The sequence below is a fragment of the Gasterosteus aculeatus genome, chromosome 14 (genome assembly GCF_964276395.1).
Source record: "Gasterosteus aculeatus chromosome 14, fGasAcu3.hap1.1, whole genome shotgun sequence".
Classification (NCBI taxonomy): Eukaryota; Metazoa; Chordata; class Actinopteri; order Perciformes; family Gasterosteidae; genus Gasterosteus; species Gasterosteus aculeatus.
In genome coordinates, this window is record NC_135702.1 from 12,434,913 (window position 1) to 12,455,732 (window position 20,820).

At 44.2% G+C, this 20,820-nt stretch overlaps 1 protein-coding gene across 4 annotated transcripts in view; it reads left to right on the forward strand.

Moving 5' to 3' along the window:
- The first annotated feature begins 7,196 nt into the window (after positions 1 to 7,196).
- The window catches only part of whrna (whirlin a), a 91,669-nt gene continuing 78,045 nt past the window's right edge, over positions 7,197 to 20,820 (forward strand). For 2 of the 4 annotated variants that reach the window (XM_040196919.2, XM_040196920.2), the window contains exon 1: positions 7,197 to 8,820. In XM_040196919.2, coding sequence (XP_040052853.1) covers positions 7,990 to 8,820 — 831 coding nt within the window. In that variant the 5' untranslated portion in view covers positions 7,197 to 7,989. The remainder of the gene's footprint in view (positions 8,821 to 20,820) is intronic. The other 2 variants (XM_078088211.1, XM_078088212.1) reach the window with 1 other exon arrangement.

A 20,820-nucleotide genomic window follows, 5' to 3' on the forward strand; every position in this document is an offset into this window, starting at 1 on the left:
GGGGGGAGAACAAAGGCTGGATTTGAAGCCTCGGGGGAAACCTGCCTTTCTGGGGGAATCACCAGACCTTTTGAGCCGTTTTTAGGGATTTTTAGGGATTTGATTTTTTCATACACTCATGTTTACGGTCTTACTTTGGGAGATTGAGGCCAGGGACACAAGGTCGGCCTTTCGTCATTCCAACAGTTAGGGCTCCACAACAAAATGGGAGTCGTTGTCTCTTTATGCTATGGGAGAAAAATGAAACAAAAACTATTTTCATGGTGCAGCACGGAGCACGAGGGGAGGAGTCTCACAGCCTGAGCAAATGAGCTGCTCTGTAGTCTGGTTGTAAAACACGATACTTCCGTTTCGGCGGAGGACAGGCGGACACAGTCCTTTAGTATTCCTGAGGCTCTTCACAGGCACCTCATCTCACCAAATGCTCGACAGATGGATACCAATGACGTTCTTAGGCCGTTCTTTATCGACCCGTGCACAGCCCTGCTCTCCCGGGCTGTGCACGTCTCCTTGAGTTTGTAATCTTTCTTGTCGGGGTGCTTTCCAGCACCACTCGCAATAAGTTGAGTGTGGAACTCAAGCGTGCTGCGTTTGCAAATCGCGATCAAAACATTGCTTTCATTATTCTGTGACTGATTGATTTAAAGTGCACTCCATGGTGTGTCGATCACTATTGGGTGTGGTTACATATCCAATAGAGCACCTGTGTGACTATGACTAAACAGTAGGAAAGTGGGGTCGGCTTTAAGCCGGCTTTCTTATGTTAGCACTTTAGCTGGCTGTGCATGCAGCATTGTGCAAGTCTACCATGGACCTTGAGAGTGAAGAAGCTTTTTGAATGAGAGGCCAAAAAAAAAAGCGTGGGACACTTTCAGATGGTCAGGTGTGCTCAGATGTGAAAGGCTTTATGCCAAAAAAGGTTGTGGGAGAGTAACCCACTAAAAATACTGTAACATTAAAAGGATTAAAGACATCTGCGGAGTGTCTGAAAAGGTACATGTGATTATCTTCCCTCTTCATCTTCCTTCCTTCCTCTGGGAGGATCAGTGGGTGGTGCAGACTCCCACTCGCATGGTGCGACTCCTCTGATCTCTGGGAGTGGAATCCATGCGAGCAGCCGGAGACTCGGCACCAGGCTGTCCTGGGAGCTGTCATCTATCAGACAAATGTCACCGCAACCCTGTGGTCTCTCAGATGAGAAATTAAGAGAGAGGCAGGGGAGTGAAGGACGGGAGGAAGGAGAGATACGGGTTGTCAGAATCATATTCGTCACATTGATATCATTTGGGGAGAGTGTTTCAACACCACTGGTTTGGATCAGAAGTATTTTATTGGGAATTAAAGTATATAGATGTGCATTATATATTTTTCTTCTCTTTATTCACTATATTGTGCACAGTACAGTTAAGTTCCGTCAGGCATTGCATTTTTTCATCTCGTGTTTTCAGTCTCCTAGGTTTACTTTGGATAATTATTTCTGATGCAATGGAATGCGTTTTTTTATTTTACTGTAGGTTGGAATTTGTAAATAATAATTTTCATTAGGCCGCATGCAGGGGCAAAGATTATCAGACTGTTTCAATACACAGTCGTTTTAAGCTATCACATTTTATCTTTAAGCCATTTCTTCGCCTTCCTTTCAATCATTTAGATTTGTACCTATTTAAGATACAAATTGTGGCATTAAACGTCTTTCTTCATATATTTGAACATATGTTATTTAGTTATATTCCTGTTTTTATTTATGATATGTACATATAGTTCATGTATTCCCAGTGGACTGTTACTCCTACACAGAATATGCTACATAGAGTTTAGTGTCAAACACAATTCCACCAATTAAAATCCAGTCTTGTTTGCTAATAAGTGAACTCTCTTAACGCGTCGCTAATGTAACCGTAGGACGCTTTTATGGATTCAATGGGTTTCTCTTTGTTCGCCACGTGTTCTTAAGTCTCTCTGGAGCGTTAATCGCGCCTCACCGCTTCACTTCCCGCAGGTAGCTTAGCTTCCTGCGCTAACTCTGTTAGCATGTGAGGCTAGCTCGCTGTGTAGCTAGTAGCTCAGCTGGTGTTGTTAGCCGGGAAAATGGCCGAAAACCATCCTGTTGCTGCCTCACTCGTCTGCTTGTTAAGAGTCCGAGCGTCCGACATGGCAGTTTGGACGTTAAAATAAGAAAAAGCAGTTTGATCATGTATTCTTTAACGTGTACAGCAAAAAAGTACAACTCTGTGGCTGTGCACGTAAATATGTTATACAAGTAATCATGTACGTCGCGTATCAAACATGGACCAATTAAAATCGAGATGTTACCGGACATTTGCGCAGCTGACGTCACTACAGCAGCCACGTGGTCAGCGTAATACCTGCGAAATTCAAAGTCAAAACCACACAAGCTGTGATCGACGTCTTCACGGGGGGCGGCGGATGGATTTTATGTACAAATAATCTACCGATTGGTGAGTCGGAAATTATTTTGGGTTTAAAATTTTTATTGAGCAGTGTGTGTTTTCATTGTTGCTTGATTGACAAACACAATTGGCCGCTGTGCAATAATTATCAATAAGGTCAGAGAGGCCGTACTTTGTTGTCAATAATGTTATAATTGGTTGTGAAAGCTAGCACTTCCCCAAATGGGGGAATGAAAGCTATTGTAAGTGCTCACTGATCTGGAACATGTATACAGGTGCACATTATGGCTCATTACAGTACACACCGTGACTCAGCCAATCAGAAGGCTGGATTTCATCCACCCGTATTGTGTAAGGATACAGATGTTTGCATTCTGATGCTGGACATTAACTACTAGTGTGTGTATGTGTGTGTGTGCATGAGCGAGAGAAGTACACGATATGTCATCCTGATTGTAATTTTCTTGATATGAACCGTGCGTGTGTGTGTCTTGTATGAGCTGAGCTAACGTTACCCTTTTCTGTTGTTTTTGTTTGTAAGTGGAGAGAATAGAATTCTCTGATGTAAAACCTGTGGGCCTATCCGTGTTGTTTGAGTGTCATTAGCTGAACCTTTCCTCTTTAAGTTTTTCCTGTTGCATAACTGTTAACTCTACAAGATAAGTCTTAAGTGAGCTGTTCTTTAGAAATGATGACAACGCTGTTTTTCTGAGGTATAGCAGTCATCTCTATTGTTGGCCAACTCAACAAGGCTTTGTCACATAAATAAATGATGCATTCAAGTTGTTCCACTCACTTACCAGTCATCAAAGCGGTGTTACTAAAAAATGACAGCTCAAAGCATTAAAGGGATGGATTGTTTAACTGTTCTTCAAATCACATAAACTGCTTCAAAGCACGCACATTTATTTAGTTTGAAGGGATACGTTTGGGTTATATGCTCAGTTGTCATGTAAAGAGATTGATGCAAGGCGTGAGGTCCCTGCAGCCTGCAAAACATCCAGGAGTCACCAGTCTTTGTTCAGAAAATGATCTCCAGAAGCCTCATTGTGAGGACAGCGTTCATGCAGTTTGCTTAAGCTAACCTTTTATTAGTTTGCATAATCTGCAAACATGCTTTTGGATTGTTTAATGGTCATGCTGTCAGAACGTGTCTCTATAACTACCTCAAAAATGCAGCTTTTTTTTGTTCTTTTCTATAAAGTAATGATCAAGATGATATTAAGATGTAAACATTCAACTGCAAATATTCCTTGTTAGCATTTTCACTCTGAGCATGTTAGCAACCAGGAGTGCACATTTGGAGCGAGGCACCAATGCGCCTGTTTGATCTCTGCAGGTGTTGTGAAGTATCATTTCTTCCTCAATGGAAACTGATGGGAATTTATTGAGGGGCTATTTTGTGGCACTTGAGCCAAATCATATTTTGAGTGTTAACGACAGCAATTTAATTACATTTAGTGATAGTTTGTGCTTCCCACAGAGGTGTTATAGAGTTTTGCATACAATATTCAACCAAACATGTTTTATCCGTATTAGTGACTGCAATGAGCCTGCTATCCACTGAAAATCTTTTCAAAACCGGGTTGCAGACTTTGTACGGCCACTTTCAATTCATGCTCAATGATGACCTTGGATCTCTATTCAGTTGTCTGAGAGGCAACAGCAGTCTGTGTACTTTTTGTAATATTGGAAATTCTCCATGTAATTTTGAAATAAAATAATTCTAAATATCTCCATGCGGAGAAGGTCCTGGGTTCGACTCCGCCCAGTGGCCGTTCTGTGTGGAGTCTGCATGTTCCCCCGTGTCTGCGTGGGTTCTCCAGCTTCTTCCCGCAGTCCAAAGACATGCTCTGGGGATCAGGTTGATTGGGGTCTCTAAATTGCCCGTAGGTGTGCGAATGTGAGTGTGAATGGTAGTTTGTCTCTGTGTAGCCCTGTGATTGGCTGGCGACCAATCCAGGGTGAACCCCGTCTATCGCCTGAAGTCGGCTGGCGTAGACTCCAGCCCCCCCGCAGGATAAGCGGTTTGCAGATGGATCTCCATGTGGCCCACCTGTAATACCCCTATGACCCACCAGAGGGTTGCGCCCCACAGTTTGAGAAACATTTCTCTAAACCATTGTAGATAACCTTTTTAAATATTAGAGTTTATTTTATAGAGAGTTTTATATAGAGTTTTATTTTGAATGCCAATCATTTATCTTCCAGTTCATGTAAACTGATGATTCAGTTCATATTTGAGTCATACGCAGTTAAACCTATTAAGTGATGTGATTAAGCCTTGTTAAGCCTTCAGAAAGATTATTTAACCATAAAATGTGTAATTTTCCGAGGCAGCCTTCTTTATTTTCTGAAATCTTTTCCTTGGGCAAAGTGCCCTGGTCCTACTCATCAGCTAAAGTGAGCAGCAATAATCTTCCAGTAAACTAAAGCTGCACCATATCTGTCTGACATATGCACACAAAGTCAAACCCGGAGCTGTTTTCATAATGCAGCAGTTAATCTTATGGCGGCCATCTCTTCATTAACATGTGAATAGTCCTGGGAGAACACGTCCCGGCCGTAACATTGGCTAAGAGCCTCTGCAGTTAAAATTGAAAACTGAGATAATGGCAGAAATAATCTTCTCTGCGGGCGTTATTTCAGTATTCCTTGTATTCACTGACTGTCTTCTCCTCACTGTGGCCTTCACACGCGCCGACCTACAAGTATCTCTCCTGTGCTGCCACGCTTGTTGTGCAGCGTGTGTCTCTTTCTATTCTAATGCCGTTTGGCTTTTCAGTGTTTCCCATTGGTGAACTCCTCTAATTACTGTCATCGATCAACTTCAAACGCACACAGTTGCACAAACACACACGATTGCACACAGTCTGCTGAGCCACACAGACATGAAAAGAAAGAAAAGCTTGCTTTATCAAGGTTTTTCAGTAGCAGAGGTGGACACAATCTCTCTGGGTTATTCTGATAAACAGATACGCTTCTCTTATCATTTGCTTCAATGAACACATGGTTGTCTAGCGAATGGATCATGGGCAGCACCATCATCATGCAGCTGCATGGAGCTTCTTAGGATCCAGCCAGTTATCCAGGTACACTGCGTTGTGTCCATCCTCATTTATTCCCTTTCACATGTGTTGTATTGCTGGGGACAAGACAGATAACCCAAAACTGATGAATCCCATGGAGAGGTACCACTGAGGCCAGAGATACAGCTTCTTAGAACCCTGAGACGCTGCATTGTGGTCGGAATTGTTACTACGTGTGTGGTTGAGGACTCAAATAGAGCAGTGATTCTCAACTCCTTCTGGTCATGCACCCACAGAATAATTGAAATAATCCCCATGAAGCTGTGTTGAACTGCGTTTCATAGCGATCAGTAACTAAAACGGGTCTTGAGGCAATGTGGATTTTTGAAGCGTACAGTGGCTTTTGTTGAACTGTCAGATTTGAATGAATGCTCAGGTCGACTGTCACACACACACACGATCTATTCTGAGGCAAATTATACTAATTATTATGTTTCATTTTTTTCACCATCTGGCAAACCCAGAGGTTGACAACCACTGCACTAGAGGGCACAACAGAGAAGTCATAGAACTTCCTGATTTGCACGATGTATAAAATGGCGACACTCAGGGAGATGAGCCTGTTGATCACTAAAAAAAAAGTAGTGATCAACTACTACTACTACTACCCCTCCTGTCCATGTGCATATGGGATCTTGTTTTTAATGTAATAAATATTCAAAATGTCCTGCCAGTTCACTGTTGACTTAATGTAGCCTATAACCAGTCTAGTGAGTTCAATGTAACTCGGATTTCAAATGTCTCTCAGTCAATACCAGTTGTGGTGCTATCAAGTGCATTTCAGTTGGTTACATTACATTGAATACAATCATAGTGTCATGGTTACTAGTACCGGTGCACGATGGAACCCAATAGCACGACTCAGACCAAGATGGGAGGGACTAGTAGATTTAATCAACAGGTCGGGTAAGGCCAAAAACCGGGAGATCCGTCAGTAGGCAAACAAATCCGAGAGAGGCAGGCAGGGAATCCGTAGACGGGAACAGCCAGGGGTCAGAATCAGGGTGGCAATCAGGGAGGCGAACAAATCAAAAAAAGGAGCAGGCAGGGAATCTGGGGTCGAAAGGCAGGCAGGGTCAAAACAGAGGTAAATCGGGGTAACTGGGAAACCGCCGGAAAACCCGGCAAAATACGCAAGACAATCTGGCAGGGAACAACAGAATGTGACGGGCTTAAATAGTGAGTGGCTGATGGGGGGATGTGCTTGAGGTTAGGGTAATGAGCTGATGATGTGGGAGGATCTGAAATGACAGGAGAGTTAGATAACATGCAGTGATGATGAAAATAAACTATGCTGTGGTCAATTGTGTGACACATAGCTGTTCACTGGTATTATTCTATTGATTAGTGGCTTTACAATATTCACATAGTTCCAGAATCATGGCTGTATTCTGGTGTATACTAAATGCATTTTAATTAATAGTTAATTTATGAACCGCGTCGTCAGTTTATTTCTACTAGCTTACAAGACCGACAACTTTGAGTGAAATTGTGTGATGACATAGTGCTTAAAGAAAAAAACCCATTTGAAACTGCATTTCCTCCTGTGGTACAAAAATAAAAACATACAAACTACCACGCTTCAGAATAAAAAGCAGACTACCACAATGTTCACAGTCGTGTTTAGTGACTCGTTTAGTTACAGCTCCCGGAAGTGCCGTGGGAGTTTGAGCGCATGCTTTTGGTATTGAGCGACGTATTGGCTGCGTCACTTCCGGGCAGAGGACGCTCTGAGGCGAGAGAGCCGCGAGTCGCCACTCCGTCGCCGTAGTAACGGAGAAACGGAGCCGCAGGTCACCTCCACGCAGCGGCCGGACGGATAAAGAAACCCCCAAACCGAGGTACAAACTGCGGAGTACACGCTGCGCGCGGCGCGTGACATTGCTGGATGTGTATCTGTGTTGACTGGAAGTCGTTTGGACCCAGAACCGACACCGGAGCGGGAAAGTAGGCGACGCGGACCCCCCTCGGGACGGCGAGCACAAAAAATAACTTTTTAAAATTGTATCATTTGTGTTTTAATCAGCAAAGAAAATTGCCATTTCTTTCTGGACCGCGCGCACAAGCCGTGTTGAGTTCCGGTGTTCCGGGTGGACACCAGAGAAGCGGCGGCTCGGCGGCCACCTGACCTCCCGGAAAATAAGACCGCAGCGAATGACGCGCAGGCTGAAGTCCGTCCGGGGCTCATCGCTAAGCCCTCTGGCGGAGCGGCGCGAGTTGTTGGCGAGGTTGTTGCATGTCCAGTATTGACGCACCCTTTCGCGGGGGAAGTTTTGTCGAATCCAATTACTGACATCCAAATCGTGGTAAGTGCTAAGTAATCTGTGCTAACTGTGAAATCGAACCAGTCGGACTTAATTGCGCGTTAAAAGTTCCACCTTTCGTCATCGCGCTCTTCAGCAAATTGCAGTATAGTATCAGGCGCATAATCTGACCGAGCCAGCCAAGCCAATGGATACAACCGGGGTGAACGTGCTCCAGCGAGCGCGATGCCAAGCGCCGGTCTGATCCCGCGCAATGCCTGCACTCTAACCCGCATCGGCGTGGCGCCGTGTCCCGGTCACACCGCCGGGATGAGCAGCACCGACCTGGAGCGCATGTCGCTCAGCTCCTCGGCCAACTCGGTGGCCTCCAGCGCGCGGACGTTGTCGGCCAACGTGAGGAAGCTGCACAACGCGCTCAACCTCCTGCTCAGCGACTTCGAGAGGGAGCAGTTCATCCACTGCCTCAACGTGTACCACTCCAAACGCAACGTGTACGACCTGGTTCAGACCCTCAACGTCATCCTCAACGCGCCCAGCAAGCGGCAACTTCTGCCCATGCTGCGGCTGGTCATCCCCCGCTCCGACCAGCTACTCTTCGAGCAGTACACCTCGGAGGGCCTCTACCTAAAGTCGGATTTAGTTGCATCGAGCAACGGCGATGCCGAACCCCCGCCGGGCGACTTCCCCGGCGCCAGCCCGACTCCCTCGGGACACTTCTCGCCCAACAACCGGCCCGAGTTCCAGGTGGCGCTGCGCGGCTCGCCGGACAGCTTCAGCACCAGCAGCGACGGGACAGCTCCCCTCGTGCCGCTGCTCGGGAGGAACTTTGTGCACGAGCCGCCGGGCGAGATACGGCAGGTCACCATGAAGCGACACAAGAGCAACGAAGGCCTGGGCTTCAGCATCCGCGGCGGCTCGGAGCACGGGGTCGGCATCTACGTGTCCCTGGTGGAGCCCGGCAGCCTGGCGGAGAAGGAGGGTCTGCGCATCGGTGACCAAATCATGAAAGTCAACGACAAAGTCTTCGACAAAGTCACGCACGCCGAAGCTGTGAAGGTACGTTTTTTTTTGTCACTGTCCCAAACTCCCATTGTCATTGGTCCGCAGGGGGTAACATTAGGTTATTAGCAAAGCAATTAAATTAACTGGCACCAGGGTCTCCTTCGTGAGAACTATTTAGGCCTCGTCTTTTAACCGATGCTTCACTAATATTCTATTAGCATATGAATGTGTTTTATGAAGTTAACAGACTCTATTTATTGAGGGGAATCTGGACTGCTTTGTCTATTTGTTAGATCTGCAAGCAATGTGGTGCAACAGTATTGTTAACTGTGGGGTTACAGCTCTGCAAGTGTAACCAGACCCCTTCAGAGCAGCTGGTGTGTGTGTGTGTGTGTGTGTGTGTGTGTCTGAATGTTGGCCCCAGTGCTCTAAAGCTGTCAGCTGACAATGAAGACATGGGTAGATTTAGCCCTGTACCCTGTTGTTAATGCCAATGAGTGTAAATAACCTCATTTAGCAAATGAGGTGAAGAAGAAGCAGCCATGATTGTTACGGGTCGATTGATTTAACAGGAGCGCTTGTGAGGTCGTTGGTTTCATGAGCTGTCCGTGGTGCTGACGATTCTAGGTGCTTTATGTCCCAGTTTCTTTCACCTCTTTTCTTCAATCTTTGCCGAAGCCCTGCTTTTGTGATTGATGTTGTGATTACACTTATTCACACTTATCTGCCCATGTCATGTACTCTCATCAGGTCCTTGTATCATCAGTCAGGTCACTTCTCAAACATCTGGAAAATCACACTTATGGTCGATGCTTTTGCTCCTTATTTATTGACTTCACTTCATATGAGATACATTACAAACACATAGAAGTGACAGTGAAGTGAAAGTGTCTTAACTTAATATTACATACTCTTATGGCATAAGTCTATGGTTTTAGCTGTTTCATTCATTCATTACACGGCATTATTAACTGTATTTAAAATAATGCTCCAATATTACTGTTGAGATACTATTTTAATTTCAATAAGAACGTTACCTCAAGGAATGGAGAATAAAGTTTGGCACTGATTTTCACTTTTTTAGGCATTCGTGATGGTAGTGACATTGAGTTAGGAGTTATTTCTCAGTAAGAGAAGAGCACTACCGCCTGCACAAAGCCACAAAAAAGTGCCAGATGCTGCTTTTTAAAATAGTAATTCTCTGTAGTTATAAAGTTCACTGGTGTATTCCCTCTGACAACCGGGGATTATAATGCCGTTCAAATTGAGTCCTCTATAACCTTCACCGAAGTTGACAAAGCTGTCCACGTTTTTATCTCCTATCATGTGGGATTTAGTAATCCACTTTCTGCAGGTCTTAGCAATAAGGCAATTTGTTACCTTAAGTGAATCCCAAATACTTCACCTAGAAGATGTTAGATTGACACCAAGAGATGAGAACATATTAGCCCTGGTTCAGCCTCGATTCCCTGTTGCCTGAGTGTTTAGAATCCATTTGAGCCTTCACAGTATAAATGTCCTTGATACATTTATCTGTTCCCGTTCGGGACTGATTCTCTTGTTGTGCCTTTTATGGTCTAGGCCCCACGTTGGGACCATCTTCACATATATTTTCATAGTTTGTTATTGTCGTTTTGCCATTGTTTTCTGTTTTCCTTTGTGGCTTAAAACACTTTAAAATAGGGTTTTCGGATTTTAACAAAAAGATAATCACGATTAATTTGATCATTATTGAGATCAAGATGACTTGTCACGATTTAATGTTGTTGCACTTTGTCAAGTAAAATAAACCGAGCGCTGTTTAGCATAACTTCATGCTACATTCCTGTTCATGTACAATCTCCATCCGAATAAGAAAGAAGATAAAATTGTTTTGTACCTGAATTCAAGCCATTTTTGTTTTTAGGCCACAACAGCAACATTCAGGAAAGTTCACAGGTTGCCAGTAGCGCGTAAGTCGTTTTTATGAATCTGCTCTTCAGACTAAAGACCAGCAGAGCACCACTGCATCGCTTATTGAACGTGATGCCAGACTGCTTTGGTGAGAATAGTACACACAATCACCACAATCAATTCTCTCCGCATTGTAAATGGTCTCCAACAGGGAATTGAAGGTCATCGATTGCTACCTCTGTACTGCAGGTGAAGAGTTTCACTGTCTCTGTGTCTTTTGAGAGCGTGCGCATCGTTTTTTGTGTGAGGAGTTAGGATGGTTTTGAAACTTGGAGTGAGTGAAACCAAAGATCAGTTAACTATAATCTCTCTTTATTAGGGTTTCTTCATTCACTCTTGTGTCAATGTCAGCGAATCCTTATTTTCATGCACTGCTTCTCCTTCCATTATTAAACCATGCAAAATGATTATGGTATGTCCAAGTATGAGGACCAACAGTTCTACCTCTCCCTTTGCTGCTGTTATTAGTCTGACAGCCGGAGCTCGCACCCCGCCAACTAAGAAAGAAGCCGTCTCTGAGATAAAAATCTCTAATGCTTGACTGCAGTTATCTAAATGCCATTACAAGCATTAAGAACCGCGATTATTGTAACGGTCTAGACTCTGCCAGTTCATCTTTGCAAACTCATGATGTCCAGCCAAACGTGGTTGATTCAAAAAGCACGTGGATGTCGGTCCTCTGGAATTACCGCTAATAACGGCACCGCTGTAGCTCGCCGCCCACCTTCCCTTTTACCCTCAAGTTAACACCGTTAGCTCGGTCAACTATGTTGCATTCGTTAGCTCTGTTAGCGCTGTTGACACTGTAAATGTTCTCAACCATCTCCGTGTTGAGAACTGTGTCCCTCACTCATATTTATGCCCTTTATTTGGAATCAAGCACTTGATTTAAACTATTTCCATATCAAAAACACTTGATTAGTTTACTGATTGTATACATTTAAATTACTTGCTAAAATCATACTAACTAATGTTTATTGTGAGCTCCATTTATTATGAAAACGTAAACTTTACAGACTGAATAAAAAGCCGACACACTTTGACGGATGAAAAGTCATCTTCTGAATGAGCTGCTGTCTGGACGCTCCTGAAGAAAGCAGCTGTGACGGCACATCTGATTCTGTCCCCTCGCTTTGAACTCGGCACCCAAAATCAAAACTCCATCTTTCTGTATTTTTCTGTTGAAATGCACTCGCATGACCGTCTGCATTGTGAAAGGGGCCTCAGCGATGAACCCAAAAACTGTTTTCCACCCAACTGAGCTGCATCACAGCTCATCAACCGCGTTTCCAGCAGCAAGAGGAAGCTTCTTTCAGCAAACCGGCTCTGATGAGGTGAATGACAATGTGGGTTGTTAGCTGTTGCTCATTTGCTCAGGCCAAATTGCTATATATAATATAAAAGTTGCCAAGCTTTACCCCCATCTTTCAACAAATCAGTAATCCCCCCCCCCCCCCCCACACACACACACAACATGTGTGGCTTTAAATAATTCTATGCAACTTATTTAGTTTCACACGGTTTTCCCTCCGCTGTGCCTCTAATCCGCTCCACTTTAGCCAACCTGTGTTGGCTGATGAGTTCAGGGACGGCCTCTGAAAGCAATAGATTGTTGTGTGCCTCAGGGGACGAGTCAAGGGCTTACAGCTGTATTACGTTCTGTCTCTGACTGTCTCCTCTGCCTAAGAGCCTGCCTTGGCCCCAGTCCCCCGAGTCATTGCCAAGGTTAGCTACCCTGTCACCATTTTGACTCCTCGTCATCTTTCCCGTGCTGCTGGATAGTCCAGAGATGTGAGGGGATGAGAACGGGACGTAAATCGTGTTGTTTTAGAGCCACAATAACATTGAGACCAGCAGTTTTGTCTCGCCACGGACTGCCTGTCTCTCTGACCTTTTAATCTGATTGGTCTTAAGTCTGAGGAGGGTTTGAGAGGGGAAATGATGGCGTAGGGGCACAGGGACGGTGTTCTTGCAAGAGCCAGAAGTAGAAGCTATGTTATAAATAAAAAATATGGTTGGTTGATGTGCAAATACTTGGCAACAAGTCAGAGAAATGGCAGCTAGTCCCTCAAACAATTCCCACTGCTCATGGTAAGTGTGTTGATTAGCTAGAAGGATCCAGATTGAAATCTTATTAACCTTGAAGGCTTTAATTGATTCATACCTTGGAGCTTGATTCTGCGCTTGTGAAACCTGTTGCACACAAACAGCAGAAGAATCACTTTGCATGTTGTTAGAAATTAAGCATCAGTCATTTCAACTTTAAGGACCCAACACAGTGGCATCTGTGCTTCCTTAATATCATGTGGTTCCTTTTGAAACATGATGGAGAAGCTTAAACATAGAATAGTTGCCATAGTGCTTGGAAATTAAGGCAATATTGTTATTTTAGTTTTATTGAATTGTAAAAAAAAAAGAGTTAGCCTAACTTAACCTGTGGAAGCTTCTGCCAGCTTCACACTGTAGAAACGGAGAAAATAAATTTCCAGATGAGCGACAACGAGTCAAAGTGTCCCCTGGCGCCTTCACTGAAGAGACGCTCCAGGGACTGAATCATCCGTCTGGCTGCCGTCAAGAATTACTGCTTTCACAGAATGTCACGATGAGGCTGAGTAATGCAAGCAGTCAGAGACGACGGTTGCAGAGGCAGACGCGAGAACGTGTGGATGCTGTACGTGACTGACACAACGCAAGGGCTGGATTTTCCATTCTGACGCGATGAAAGTACTTCATGTCAGGTCAAGGACTCTAGTAACTCTCGCAAGCTTTGCAAAAAGTGTTTTTGTCTTTACGCAGTCTCTCTAAAACAACAGCTAGTGATGGTCTGGTGTCTACAGGATTGTCTTGTGTTGGGGCCAGCGTAGTACTCTTCTATTTTACCGCGTAAATAAACCGCTCCGTTGAACTGAGGCGTGGCGGCAGCAGAGCAATGTGAAGATGCACTGAACAGTGCAGAGCAGCAGATTCCTCTACAAAGTCATTAGCAGTGGTTCTCTCTTGTAAACATGTGGCTGACTGTCGCCTAAAGGCGCCCTGAAGGTTGGACAACTCCACAGCAAAATGCACACATGCCAGTTCACATCAAGTTTTTTATGTGGTGGATTATTGCTTCTCTCCTCATTCTCAGCCCAAACAAACGGCCGCTAACATGCTCATGAACAAGAAGACCCGTTATCTCACACTGATCAAGTGGCAAAATCTAGAGGATTTGCTGTGTGTGACTGAAGAAAAGCACGCTCAACAAACCTGCTCCTTGCTGGCCTACTCTCATTCAGTACATACAGCGTTTTATATCACAAGAGGCCTTATGTTGGTGGATGTTCCAACCAAAAACTTTTCATTTTTTTATTAATGTAATGTCTGTGACACGTTCATGCAAACACCTTTTGTATATAAATCACGATGGGCCTGCTAGGCTCTGGTTTGTAAGGTGCATCTTAGTGGCTAGGAGAATGCAGCAGCAGCTGTTTGAAAAAATGTCACATCTGTCTTGTGACGAATACATTTGATTCAAGTGAGCTGTGTAGGCTTCAGAAACCGAGTCACTGAGATGAAATGAAGAGACCTTTGGATGGCTTTCAAATGATTGATGTTGAAAAGATTTGCAGGGGTGACATTTCTTGTTGCTTCAGCTCGCACAAGGTTTATTTATTTTATTAACTTTGTCAGTATGAGAATTAATGTTCAGTGCTAGAAAGACAAAATGCACGTTAGAGACAGAATCAGGGCTCTTTCTATAGAAGTTCTAAATAAAAAAAGATCCAATAATGCAGAATGCAAAAGGTTGAGTGTTAATTATCCGCGGGAGTTAGGCGGCATAATTGTAGAACTTCAATTACACTAATTATGTTAACAGTTCATTTAGTTTCATAGTGGCACATAACTAATAACATAAACATAATACATAATTCATTACAATATTATTTATTTTATATGAACTGGTTTCTTAATTTATTTACAAAATCTGAATATCTAATTTTGAACAGCTCCCTAATTTAAGTGGCCCAAAGGCTTTACAGGCTTCACAGTTATAGTTTCCCTGTGAGGGTACCAATGTAAACGTTTTGATCTCACTGCGTATTTCCGCCCTGTTGATTTTGACTGACAAGTGAACAACAACAAGTGTTGATGAATATAAATGTTTGCTTCTCTGCGAGGCCTCTGTGATCCGCATGTGGCTGAAGCTAGTGACAGCTGCTGTAGAAGAAATGTGCTTAAATAAATAATTGTAACACTCACTGTCCAAAAGCCCAAATGTCCTCCCAGCCACCCATTGCTTTGGATCTCACGTGTGATTAGGGTTGCAAAATTCCAGGAGTATTCAAAGTTGGAAACTTTCATGGGAATTAACAGGAATATACAGGAATTAAAGGCAATTAACGGTGATAAACTGGACATTTCGGGGTCATTTCACTGTATTTACCTTGTCGTGTATGACAAACCAAAATGTTGTTTTTTTCATGAGCAGACATGCATGCAAACATTTCTCATACAAACAACGACATGAACGAATATAATATTTATTTCCAAGTCTAGTGTTTTTACCTGAATCCTTTGAGGTCCACGTCAACCTCGGTTTACGGTAGCTAGATACATCCTTTGCAACGTTGACGCGATGAAACATGGAATATGTGATATAAAACCCTGAACTGGAAAAATTGACTGTTAAGATGCTTACTATTCAACTTGGGCCACAGAAGCCTATAGTAGAGAAGAGCAGATATAATTATTGGACCAGCAGTGAATCGCTAAAAAACCCCAACATGGTACCCTTGAGCAAGACTTTCCCCCTCTCGGCTCGGTTGGCCATCAGTTATTTGGCCACAGGAGTGTGCTGGACAGTTTCCAGTTTGTACGAGTATGAAACCAGTGATGGTGGAAGTTTGTCGGTTCATTGCTAAGTCTTCTGAAATTTTTGGCAGCTCAAACTCCCCGCCTCAAGGACCGAAGAAAGTTTCCATCAAGTGCAGCCAAGTGGTGGGAGACGCTGGACATTTGCCTTTTCCATCAGCTAACCGTTCTTGTGTCGGCCAAAGGTTTTAAGAGAAGAGGAAATCCACAAGTTTGACCTCTAAACACTGCCTCCTGTGTTTTGTGCAGTTTAAAATAACACCATGTCAGAATCCCCATATTCACAGTTAAGCTGGAGGCTTTCCTTCATTGTTCCAACTTTTATACAATCCATTGATTCTTTGCAAACGTCAAAATTCCATCTGACCCACGACTTGCCCTTTTTACAAACTCATCGTATTGCTGGAATGTTCAGAAACATTCCCTGCATGGATCATCAGTTCAATCTGTACTCCAAGTTTCAAGATAACCTACTTGAATCTGCAACTTGTTGGGCTTTTCCACAACCCGGTTGACTACAAACACTTCCTCTGCGGCCACGTTCCTAATGAAAACATGCATGCACATCTGGCCTTGCCCCATGTTCTTCTTCCGTTGAGTTATGATGTCTGTTTGCATCAGTAAATATTGCCACCTGAAGGGCTGTCCCACTGCCCCACATCTATCCCAATGCCACAATGCCACAGCATGTGTCTAAAGGCACGAGACAGAATAACTCCAGTTATTTACTGGGAACTATTTGTAAAAAAGGCTTGAGAGTGAACGCCTTTCTCTCCTCGTCCTTTCCCCACATCGGCACCACATTTCTGAGCACGGAAAGTGGAAGAGTGGAAGTCTCTCAAGCGTTTAATCATCGGGGAAGAAGAGATTTGGATGCGGTGGCTGCGCAGTGTGTGGTGTTGGAAGATGGGAAACAAAGGGAAAAAGAATCAGAAACGGGATGAATAAAGATGCAAAACGCTCATCTGCATTTCCACATGCGGCCCTTAGTGGGCAGCGGGAGGTCAGCCGGCAGTATGAAACTAATAGGTGTAAGTGTGAGTCACCACACGCACACAAGGTCCTTGAGCATGCAGCCACACCAGCACCCAGCATAATGTGCAGTTTGCTGCAGCAGATGTGGGATATTAAGTGTGGCGGGGGGGGGGGGGGGGGGGGGGCGTGGTGTTGTGGCATGTTACGCTGATGAACATTGAAGTAATTGCTGCCGTTGTAACATTAATGTCAAGACGATGCGGCAGATGCCAACTCTTGTATACAGTGCTTGAAGTGGGCTGTTCCTCACCGTACCGCAGTACCAGTATTCAATGAAATGGTAATAAAAATGTTTTCTGAAAATGCTCTTTTAATTAACTGAATAAGATATTCCAGGACAAACGTCAGCCTCGGGCCCTTATTTTTGCTCCACTTCAAGCACTGCTAGTACTTATGCAAGCTCACACGTGCACATAAAAACACACACACACACAGAGACGGAGTTCACTCTGAGTTTTTTTTCAAGCACTAAATTGGGAACACTAAACCTATTATCCCTCCAAATGTCTCATCCATATGTCCATTTAAAGGCAGAGTGTATATTCTTCTCTGGCCCACCTGGGGTCCCTCGGACAGATTGCTGCCAAATATTATATATATATTATAGATATATATGCTAATTGCTTTAGAATTGAGCCACCAAATGCTTCAGTTCACAGCCAAGGTGTCCCCAACCCATCACCTGGTCACCAAGGCACTAAATCACCGAAAGTAGTCATTAATATCCGGTCAATGAGCAGAGTCCCTCCAGCTCTGTTCCCTTCTGTGGGGAGGATATGACCCATTCTGTAAGACCTTTGGGTGCTTCACAGACATCGCATGTTGTTGTTTAGCGCCTGTGGTGAAACCTCCATGTTTACTGTAACACAATCAATTGTCCGTTTATTAGTACACCCATCAAAAACTATTAAAGCTTATTACACCAGTCCTGTAGATAAAATTAGGCTACAGCTTTATGACGTAAGATTCCACTTATCTGTTAATACATATTTGTAATATTGCTTAACATAATGGGCTCTTTTAAAGTTTAGTTTTGTCATTGAGAATTTGATGAAACGCATTTCACTGATAGCAGTTTTCTTCTTTTGTCCTTGGCCTCTGTGAGAGTCATAAGACTACAGGAGGTCTGCTCTGAATATCAATGAATATTCAGACGGTTTTTACTTTGGTTGGTCTGTTGCTCCTTGACAGGTATAATTCTGAGCCGGGCACAGATCTGTACAGTTATGATAGCGATAGGAAGACTGCCTTTTTCCACACAAAGGAAATGTACTTTTCACAGGTCATACAGATGTGTTCTGTTCGTCTCAGTGCAGTTGTGTTGTTCCACACTTTAGATCAATGATTATCGGAAGCATCATAGAAACGTTTCCCGTGTGATTGATCACATTGTCGCCTCCTGTGTCTTATCTTTACTCAAACCCTCCTAATTTTCACCACGCATGGCCTTTGGGGTGCGATATGCTTTTTGCCCTTTAAGGTTAATGTTGAATTTAATTCATGTGATAATACCAATGTTAATAATGTGATGCTGCACGCAAGGAGAAATATTGAGATTAAAACGTTCAGAATTCTGATTGATAACATTGAGAAACTCCCACCATATACATCAAATCTGAGTTTACTTTACAATGCAATCACAACTGTAGGATCTGCATTTGCATTTATTGCTGTCACACTGTAACATTCATGTCATCGTTGTAGCTATTTATAGAGGTTTAGTGCACTGAGACATATTTTATTCCTCGGAATGGTGAGATCGTATCGGCTTCCCATTGAACCTTTTCATTGCACAGATATTAGCCGTCCCAGCGGCGCCGTTATTGTAGGAGCTGCTGCGTTTGAAGCGCTGTGCTTTCCTCAGCGGCTTGTAAGTTCTGCTGCTGTCGTGGAGTCTTAAACTGAGAATTATACACACTCAGGTGGATCTCCTTCACTGCCTGACGCTGTGACGAAAATGGACTGGCGGTTTTGGCCACGCGGAGGCTCTATTTAATTGATGATTTTTGTTTGTGGTTCACTCTGGGACTGCTCTGGGTTTTGATTATGTTTTTAATTGAACCATTTATCTGGCATTATTTTGAGGACGGACGTCCGAAGCGGCTCCCGCCTCACGAGGCAGACCGGACACGAGATCCTTACAGCAGCCATTCAATGACTGCTCCACTGGAGGATGAGGAGGAAGAGGAGGAAGAAAAGGGATTTGGAAGAGTGACGTCGGCACACAAAGGGACAATTAAATAATCTCCTGAGAAAAAGGCTTCCTGGGAGGTTGAGGAGTCTGATGTGTGAGTTATCAGAGCAGGAGTCCTCAGGGGAGAGCGACTGGATTGTTCAAATCCCACGGCTGGAGTGAAGATCTTTACAAGAGCCTGGATGTAATCACTACCCTTCAAACCCCTTTGTGCGTCCGGCGGATTACACTGAATCCTCTCCGACACACTCGGCGCTGACCAGCAGCGCTCCGCTGGCCGGTCCAGATGTCTCTTTTACGATTGGGACAACCGGAGCGGAGCCCTGCAGGTCATCCGATACTGTGGAGCTGCTTCACCTGCTTCACCCATCTCCTACACACACACACACACACACACATGCAACTCGGTCTGCCAGTCGTTCAACTCCAGGGAAGTGCAGCATAAACCTGAGGAATAGTACAAAAAGAGGAATTGAGAATGTGGCAGCAGGTGTGGGAAGAGAGCAGAACTCCGTCGCGGTGGACTGCACTTTTTTAAGTGATGCATGTAATCATTTGAGAAGGTAGTGATTCCAAGCCAAAGTGACGGACATTGACGGGTGCTGTGGTTGACTGGAGGTACGTGATGGGAAGCAGAGCCTGTCAGCGTTCCCCAGTTTGAATAATTTAGGAAGAGAGAGCGTTTTCACCTCGCCAGGGGGCACAGTCAAGAAGCGTGCTTGCTTTTCTGGTGCCCTCACGTGTCGCTCAGTGTGGCGGGACGGCGTTCATCCAAAGGGCTTGGACTTGCGAGGTCTCACAGGGGAAGTGTGTATTTTGGGAGTCTACGGTTCCAGTGTTGTAGTGTTCTTAGGAGCATCTGTCACCGTCCTAAAAAATCCTACAAGGTATCACATATTGTAGATCCGCACAATCCTTCACTTGATGATCTCACCAAAACAAAATTTGAATTCAAAATATATGTGATTTCTTTTTTTAGATGACATCGTCCAATCATAAAACTTGTTGGCTTCCCTTTCAACGCCGCAATCCATTAACCCCGGATTGATGGAGAATGATCAAAGCATAGAGAAAGAAAGGAGACAGAGCCGTTTGTAAACTGACGCTCCTTTCTCTCCCCATTCCCACCTATTCTCTGCGACCATTATAACAAATTACTCTCGCTCTCCCTCCGGTTTTAGCTTCCGCTCGCTCACTGCCTCCCCTCTTCTTTATGTACACCTGCACACATGGAATACAAACACGCGGCCTCCACAGAGGAAGATGGAGTAAACACTCTGCGGATGGGTGTGCATTGTCGTGATGTAGTGAGCGCCGCTCGCGATGGAAGGCATCCATTAGTGTGCGAGTTGATGGCGGGGAAGGATGTCTCTGCCGTGTGGCGGCACATCAGTTCAGCCGGTGTCTCGGCTGACTTTTCCACTACAGTTGGCCTCAGAAGGGCGATTGCTCGGCGCTTTGCGCTCCGCTCACTCGGTTTGTTTGTGACGTTAACCGCCTCCAATGTCTGTCAAAGCATTACTGTAATCTTTTTGAGTGCAACAGCAACTCATTTCCTTGACAATTTGATTGAGTAAAAATGTCTTTGCTGAGGAAAAGCTCATTTAAGCGCCTCAGGAGGAATGGATCAAAGCCACAGCTTCAAAATCAAAGAATACGTTTATTAATCACTACTTCTTATCTTGAGTCCAATCAGATGGTGAAGGCGTGCTCTTTGACTGTCCCCTCTGTGGATCGCCACGATTTGGGGGGCAGGGGACCCCAAAATTCTATTTACAACTACGAAAAGAGAGTAGGCGAAGAAACTGAGGCTCGTGCAGATATCACAGTTATAGCACAGTAGATTGTAGAGTTGTTTTAAAAGCTTTGTCTGAAAACGCCTCCACAACAAAATGTTTCAAAAAAGACTTCTGAGACTATTGTTACGTTCACTTGTTTTTGTGTGCAAAAAAATACAAATGCCAGAAATGAATTAAAAAAACACCTGCCCATAGTTGCTTGAGGTGTAAATCTTGGAATAT